Source organism: Rhipicephalus sanguineus, chromosome 1, assembly GCF_013339695.2.
Source record: "Rhipicephalus sanguineus isolate Rsan-2018 chromosome 1, BIME_Rsan_1.4, whole genome shotgun sequence".
Classification (NCBI taxonomy): domain Eukaryota; kingdom Metazoa; phylum Arthropoda; class Arachnida; order Ixodida; family Ixodidae; genus Rhipicephalus; species Rhipicephalus sanguineus.
The window spans coordinates 39253546-39262054 of NC_051176.1; the positions used below are offsets into that span (position 1 = coordinate 39253546).

Genomic DNA, 8509 nt, shown 5'->3' on the forward strand with positions numbered 1-8509 from the left:
TTTTTTCCATCTCTTTTTGTGTCTGTTTCTTCCCACATCTTTTTTTTTCCTCAATATATTTCTTTCTGTCTTACTTTTGCCAATTTCGTTCTTTCTCTCTCTCTCTCTCTACTCATTCTCTCGGCCATCAGAGTTAATGCATCCCACACCATACAAACCTGCGCACTTGGGAATGGCGGTCAGTCACCGCTTCGCCGACATGTAGACCGCTTGTTTCAACGGAATGGAGAGCCCTTTTCAGGCCTTCAAGCTCCATGTATGTGCTTGATGGCACTTCATTGCACTAGACAAAAAACGTAACAACTACTGCAACACACACACACACATGTACATAAACATACATAGACTTCCAAAGAAAAAAATCTTGCACATCAAAATGGCAATAGTGGATGCTTTTATTGTAATACTCTATCAGCTGCTGGTATATACTCACTGGTCATCAGTGATAAGAGCAAACACATGGTCATGACCAGTGTGTGTACGTCAGTACAGGCACTGGTCATCAGTGGTCATCATCTCTTCTTAGATTTTGAAAACTCATTTGACAGAGTTTCGCATTGAACGGCTACTCCTAGAGCTTCCTCGATTAAACATTACCACACTAGTATTTAATTACATACGCAGCCTTCTCACTAAACAACAGAAGTTTATCAATGCTAACTCTCACTCATCTATCTGTTCCTCCGTAATCTCTGATTTGCCGCAAGGTACAGTCCTCTGACTCTTCTTCTCATTTACATTAATGGCTTTCCAGACAATATCTCTTCTAACATTTGCCTGTGTGCAGATGACTGTGTCATACACCATCCCATAGCAAGTTACCGTAAAATCCCAAGCAAGCGCCCCCTACTTTCTTCTGGAGATTCGAAATATGCGCCCATGACTGAGCAAGCCCCCCTCCCTTCCCTCCAACCATTTTCAGTGTTTCTGTTTGCTGGTCGAGGGCGAATAAAAAAATGTGATGATTGTATATTCAATGAAGCATTTCATCAGAAACACGGGTGTGCACTTTCGCCACAGCCTTTAATTTTTATCCGCGACCGAGCAACGCCCCCCCCCCCTCCATCCAAATCTTGTAGGATTATTTTACACCACAAGGGAGGCTCTGGATTTTCTGGTGTGCAGATATCACAAAAAAAAATTTCTGCTAATGCCTGCGATTGGTCAGAAAATTTGTCCTTATCTCAAACGGTTACTTCAAAGGGTTCCTGCAACAGTTTTTGAACATACTCGGGATTCACAGCAGATGAGTAGTCGAGGCTCGAGTAAACTTGTGAGACAAATGTAGGACTGCACGGCGCACGGAATTTTTACTCTTATTTAGATACAGCTACTAACGGCTCGCCCTCCCATCGGCGAACTCCATGGCCGGTGCATTTCCGACTTTGCATTTTCCGACTACACCGACACCGACAAGCGCAAAAAAGACGCTTTCGGCTCAATCAGTCTGTTTTTTTTATGTCAGTCAGTCAGTCGTTCAGTCAGTCAGTAGTCAGTCAAGTCAGGTCAGTCAGTCAGTCAGTCAGTCAGTCAGTCAGTCAGTCAGTCAGTCAGTCAGTCAGTCAGTCAGTCAGTCAGTCAGTCAGTCAGTCAGTCAGTCAGTCAGTCAGTCAGTCAGTCAGTCAGTCAGTCAGTCAGTCAGTCAGTCAGTCAGTCAGTCAGTCAGTCAGTCAGTCAGTCAGTTCAGTCAGTCAGTCAGTCAGTCAGTCAGTCAGTCCAGTCAGTCAGTCATCAGTCAGTCAGTCAGTCAGTCAGTCAGTCAGTCAGTCAGTCAGTCAGTCAGTCAGTCAGTCAGTCAGTCAGTCAGTCAGTCAGTCAGTAGTCAGTCAGTCAGTCAGGTCAGGTCAGTCAGTCAGTCAGGTCATGTCAGTCAGTCAGTCAGTCAGTCAGTCAGTCAGTCAGTCAGTCAGTTCAGTCAGTCAGTCAGTCAGTCAGTCAGTCAGTCAGTCAGTCAGTCGCATCGTCAGTCAGTCAGTCAGTCAGTCAGTCAGTCAGTCAGTCAGTCAGTCAGTCAGTCAGTCAGTCAGTCAGTCAGTCAGTCAGTCAGTCAGTCAGTCAGTCAGTCAGTCAGTCAGTCAGTCAGTCAGTCAAGTCAGTCAGTCAGTCAGTCCATGTCAGTCAGTCAGTTCAGTCAGTCAGTCAGTCAGTCAGTCAGTCAGTCAGTCAGTCAGTCAGTCAGTCAGTCAGTCAGTCAGTCAGTCAGTCAGTCAGTCAGTCAGTCAGTCAGTCAGTCAGTCAGTTCAGCAGTCAGTCAGTCAGTCAGTCAGTCAGGTCAGTCAGTCAGTCAGTCAGTGTCAGTCAGTCAGTCAGTCAGTCAGTCAGTCAGTCAGTCAGTCAGTCAGTCAGTCAGTCAGTCAGTCAGTCAGTCAGTAGTCAGTCAGTCAGTCAGTCAGTCAGTCAGTCAGTCAGTCAGTCAGGTCAGTCAGCAGTCAGTCAGTCAGTCAGTCAGTCAGTCAGTCAGTCAGTCAGTCCAGTCAGTCAGTCAGTCAGTCAGTCAGCAGTCAGTCAGTCAGTCAGTCAGTCAGTCAGTCAGTCCAGTCAGTCAGTCAGTCAGTCAGTCAGTCAGTAGCAGTCAGTCAGTCAGTCAGTCAGTCAGTCAGTCAGTCAGTCAGTCAGTCAGTCAGTCAGTCAGTCAGTCAGTCAGTCAGTCAGTTTCAGTCAGTCCGTCAGTCAGTCCAGTCAGTCAGTCAGTAGTCAGTCAGTCAGTCAGTCAGTCAGTCAGTCAGTCAGTCAGTCAGTCATCAGTCAGTCAGTCAGTCAGTCGTCAGTCAGTCAGTCAGTCAGTCAGTCAGTCAGTAAGTCAGTCAGTCAGTCAGTCAGTCGCAGTCAGCAGTCAGTCAGTCAGTCAGTCAGTCAGTCAGTCAGTCAGTCAGTCAGTCAGTCAGTCAGTCAGTCAGTCAGTCAGTCAGTCAGTCAGTCAGTCAGTCAGTCAGTCAGTCAGTCAGTCAGTCAGTCAGTCAGTCAGTCAGTCAGTCAGTTCAGTTCAGTCAATTAAATAGAGGCGGCTAAGAGTGTAGCTGTCGTCGATGTCGCTACCGCTACCATGTGTATATCTCCTAACCAGAGTAGTATGCCTTTGTTCCCAGGCCACCGGTACCTGGGTCCCGGAAATCCACAGCGCAACGGAGCTCCGGTTGACGAGGATGACGGCATAGCCAAGTCGCACGACGAAGCCTACGAGCGGGCCACGAGCCACGAGGACGTCTTTGCTGCTGATCAGGCATCTGCGGCTCTCTTCTTGAACCACTTTAGACGCTCGGGTAACTGGCACTCCGCATTAGGTGCAGTTGGTCTGGGCACGAAGAATATTGTGGAACAGTACGTCTTGGGCCGTAGTCTCTATGGAATGCCAGGAGATAGACGGAAACGTGCACATAACGGGGAATCAGATACAGCAGACGCAAAGCGATACCAGCCTGACTCAACTACCGGCGACGCCCAAGGTGCGCAGATGTCGCAGCAGATGCACTCAGACGCCCCCACCCGTCCAGGCGGAGCAGGAGTTGGAGGTGACGGTGAAAATTCGACAGAGCTCGTTCAGCAGATTTTGCGCGTACCTCGCGACCACGGAGTGGTCACAGTCTTCCGTGACAGCAAAATACTCACTACATGGGCCTACGCAATGCTGAAGACCAATTTAGTTTATGACACCGAGAAAACGTTTCCAGGAGTTCTGACTAGCCTGTAACGCTTGCCAGTGGACCGGCCGTATCTTTACATTCCTCACGGCACCTACCTTAACCTACCAGCTCACACAAGAGCTGTTAGCTGCTCTGTCAAGGTAACCCCTCATGGTTTACGCACGCCATGGAAGACTGGCTCTTCGGTTGTCCAACCCGTCAACTCTGACATGCTAGTTTATGGCCTTAGCTCCGTCGGACTGAACCACTACTTGGATACCGGCATGTGTCGTGTGAAGAAAGGCGAGACAAACAACCCGATGAAGCCACAGTCTTATTTACCATTTCAGGAGAAGGACCACTCGGATCTGGCTAAGAGCTACTGGGGTCTAAAGATCACACCCGGAAACGAGGATCACGATGGCGATGACGAAAAGAGCATACCTGCGTGCATGGGTGTACCACGTCACAACTTTGCTTACGACTTTATTCACATTGACAAGGCAAGTCCCCGCTTGACCAAGTTCGTAAACCAGTTTCCGTTCAAAGGTCACGTGGGCACACCTATAGTCAACTATGAGTACCAGTTTGGAAGTGACGCATGGCTAAAGATGGGTCCAACTTATAACGCGGGAAACGAGTTGCTAACTCGTACACACCTTGGCCTGCCTGCTGACGTTGTATCCTACACCACTAGCAACATGTCAAACTACGAATCGTACGAGCAAAAGCCAGATACCAACATCACCATGCGGCTTCGACCCGACGATATGCACACGCGCCACGTGAAGTATTTGGACCCTATGGAAAATACTTACTTCACCCGAGGTTTAAAAACGATGGCGCACTCAACTATTCAACCAAGTTTGAGTTTTGGGGTATTGGCAGTAAGCAAGTCTAACAAGGACGCCCCAGGCAGTACTGAAACGTTTCAAGACATTGCCGCCTTTTTTCAAATTGACACAGAACTGGTGGTTCACTCTGACGTAGACACCATAGTTGCCGACAGTGTTACTTTACCCTCGAACGTGGGGCCTTACTTGCGTCACTCCAACGAAAACATCAAAGCAAGTTACAACAGCCTCACACGTCACGGACGTCCAGTCAACCTCGCTCGCACGGAGTCCGAAGTTACCGAACACAAGGCAGAGCTGCAGAAGATTGCGCAAGCTCAAATTAATGCATCAAAAGAAGTTGCTTCAAGAACCCTACGCTCGGTGCCATTTTTCCCACAATAGATCGTTCTGTTTAATAAAAGCAAAATACAAAAGCACAACTTTTGTTTCGTTTCTTATTTACTTCACAATGCTGCGCCGTTGTCGTTGTCGTCGAAGCCTAAGAAGGGATATATTTAAATACATATATATATACTTTTTCTGAGTGGAACTACAACGACAACGACATACAAGGAAAATACGTGTTTAAAAAGCGCCTTTGTTGTAGAAGAAAAAAAACTCATTTATATTCCACTGAGCGCCATGCAGGAGACGGAGAATAACTAACTAGTTGTCGCGCAATCGTAACTAGTTCTAGACGGGTTTTTACACTAATTATAAAGGGCTTCCAAGGCCGCCGCGAGGGGTATATAAAGAGGTGTGCAGCAGCTCAGAACTCACAGTCTTCAACAGGCTGTCCACTCAGGAGGACCTCAAGCGGACACTCAAGACGCCTTCGGTAAGACTTTTTTTTTCGGTTAGCTATGCTATATTCTGAATTCTTGCATTTTTCTGCTTTTTAATAGAGACCATGGCAGAATCACGCAAACGTCAGCTTGACGATCAAGAAACAGAAGATGAGGTACCCCTATATTACCATTTGGAATTATTTTTTGGTGACGCCATCTATATTCCCAGGGACAAACTACAAAGTTTATTGGTTCGAGCGACGAGAACAGTACCTATGACATTAATGAAACCCTGGCGGCATTTGCGGAACCTGATCGAGGCGTGGGAGAAGTATCAGATCCAAACGTGTCCGAACCAGGAACAGGAGTTGGAGGAGATGGAAAAAGTTTACAACCCCCTCCACGCTGGGCACTGCAGCTACAGTCAGTTCCAAAACGAAGAAAGCTTGTGCATGATGTGTTTCCCGCTCGAGACGACGGAGAGGCTGAGACAATTTGTCACGACATTATCAGAGGATTCGAGCAAGGGCCCACCCAGTACGGAATCGCTGCCGTCGCACTCCACACACGAGGAACTACACTCCCACACGTCCACGTCTTACACGACTGCAGCTGGAGCAATGGCACATGCCGATGTGTTATCTTCGCTGGCTTCGTCAGACGACCAAATCGCTCGTCAATTTGGTCTACAAGCGCCAGTGCATGGGACCTCTACCATCTCGTCAAGTATTTCAATAGTGAGCCCCGAGTATTGGAATACATTAAAATGGGAGGAAATGATTGGGGTGGCGACGTTAGAAATGAAGTTTTGGGACAACTCGAAGGTTCTGGACACGAGCCCGGGCGAGTTTTGGAAATACTGTACCCGAAACTTCCGCATTCAGTTGCATGTGACGACGCCCATGGAGGTCAGACGAGCGGTGGAGACACTGACGAGGTACGCGCAAGAACGGGTGCAAAGTGCCGAAAACGTTCAAAAGGAGCGTCGGAAGAATCCATCTACGACTGGCTACGCGAAAACCCCGTATCGCCGTTGACAAACATCGTGCGCACCCCCAAGTGGCTGGCAGACCCGGTGTTTCGGTTCATTCGCCTGGACGACAAGCGCCTCCAACGAGCTATCCAGGTGTTTAATGACGAAATGTGCTCGTACACCACCTTGGACTTTATTGAAATGTACCAGCACACCCAGCCTCTCTTTGATGCCCCACACGGTGACCTCGCTACCTTTTACATGGATGTGCCCGCGTCATTTGATGCCATGATGGAACTATTAAACTTTCAGTTTAATGGCATCCACGAGGAAGTGTCGGCCTTTGTAAACAACCTATATAGCCTGGTCGAGAAGGCGGTCCCAAGAAAAAACTGTATGGAGATTGTGTCCCCTCCGAGTGCAGGAAAAAACTTTTTTTTTTACCCCGTTCTTTCCTTTTACATTAACCGCGGTACGATCCGTAACTTTAACCGCTACACTAGCTTTCCACTTCAGGACACCGTGGGCCGTCGCATCCTGGTGAACTGACTGACTGACTGACTGACTGACTGACTGACTGACTGACTGACTGACTGACTGACTGAACTGACCTGAACTGACTGACTGACTGACTGACTGACTGAACTGACTGAACTGACTGACTGACTGACTGACTGACTGACTGACTGACTGACTGACTGACTGACTGACTGACTGACTGACTGACTGACTGACTGACTGACTGACTGACTGACTGACTGACTGACTGACTGACTGACTGAACTGAACTGACTGAACTGACTGAACTGACTGACTGACTGACTGACTGACTGGACTGTCAAAAAAAAGTTTTTTCCTGCACTCGGAGGGGACACAATCTCCATACAGTTTTTCTTGGGGACCGCCTTCTCGACCAGGCTATATAGGTTGTTTACAAAGGCCGACACTTCCTCGTGGATGCCATTAAACTGAAAGTTTAATAGTTCCATCATGGCATCAAATGACGCAGGCACATCCATGTAAAAGGTAGCGAGGTCACCGTGTGGGGCATCAAAGAGAGGCTGGGTGTGCTGGTACATTTCAATAAAGTCCAAGGTGGTGTACGAGCACATTTCGTCATTAAACACCTGGATAGCTCGTTGGAGGCGCTTGTCGTCCAGGCGAATGAACCGAAACACCGGGTCTGCCAGCCACTTGGGGGTGCGCACGATGTTTGTCAACGGCGATACGGGGTTTTCGCGTAGCCAGTCGTAGATGGATTCTTCCGACGCTCCTTTTGAACGTTTTCGGCACTTTGCACCCGTTCTTGCGCGTACCTCGTCAGTGTCTCCACCGCTCGTCTGACCTCCATGGGCGTCGTCACATGCAACTGAATGCGGAAGTTTCGGGTACAGTATTTCCAAAACTCGCCCGGGCTCGTGTCCAGAACCTTCGAGTTGTCCCAAAACTTCATTTCTAACGTCGCGACCACAATCATTTCCTCCCATTTTAATGTATTCCAATACTCGGGGCTCACTATTGAAATACTTGACGAGATGGTAGAGGTCCCATGCACTGGCGCTTGTAGACCAAATTGACGAGCGATTTGGTCGTCTGACGAAGCCAGCGAAGATAACACATCGGCATGTGCCATTGCTCCAGCTGCAGTCGTGTAAGACGTGGACGTGTGGGAGTGTAGTTCCTCGTGTGTGGAGTGCGACGGCAGCGATTCCGTACTGGGTGGGCCCTTGCTCGAATCCTCTGATAATGTCGTGACAAATTGTCTCAGCCTCTCCGTCGTCTCGAGCGGGAAACACATCATGCACAAGCTTTCTTCGTTTTGGAACTGACTGTAGCTGCAGTGCCCAGCGTGGAGGGGGTTGTAAATTTTTTCCATCTCCTCCAACCCCTGTTCCTGGTTCGGACACGTTTGGATCTGATACTTCTCCCACGCCTCGATCAGGTTCCGCAAATGCCGCCAGGGTTTCATTAATGTCATAGGTACTGTTCTCGCCGCTCGAACCAATAAACTTTGTAGTTTGTCCCTGGGAATATAGATGGCGTCACCAAAAAATAATTCCAAATGGTAATATAGGGGTACCTCATCTTCTGTTTCTTGATCGTCAAGCTGACGTTTGCGTGATTCTGCCATGGTCTCTATTAAAAAGCAGAAAAATACAAGAATTCAGAATATAGCATAGCTAACCGAAAAAAAAAGTCTTACCGAAGGCGTCTTGAGTGTCCGCTTGACGTCCTCCTGAGTGGACAGCCTGTTGAAGACTGTGAGTTCTGAGCTGCTGTACACCTCTTTAT

General features: G+C 48.4%; 1 protein-coding gene and 1 pseudogene across 1 annotated transcript; both read left to right on the forward strand.

The window, feature by feature from the left end:
* Window positions 1-3358: 3358 nt before the first annotated feature.
* On the forward strand, window positions 3359-4864 carry LOC119382065 (uncharacterized; annotated as a pseudogene).
* A 387-nt stretch (window positions 4865-5251) lies between these two features.
* On the forward strand, window positions 5252-6782 carry LOC119390718 (uncharacterized). The gene is made up of 2 exons (XM_037658405.2): window positions 5252-5294; window positions 5362-6782. Exon 2 carries the CDS (start codon window positions 5367-5369, stop codon window positions 6279-6281), a length of 915 nt encoding a protein of 304 aa, XP_037514333.1. The 5' UTR covers window positions 5252-5294; window positions 5362-5366; the 3' UTR covers window positions 6282-6782.
* The last annotated feature ends 1727 nt before the right edge of the window (window positions 6783-8509 follow it).

What these genes read in the sequence shown, in the direction of transcription:
- LOC119390718 (XM_037658405.2), top strand. Translation starts at nt 5,367, where the DNA reads ATGGCAGAATCACGCAAACGTCAGCTTGACGATCAAGAAACAGAAGAT.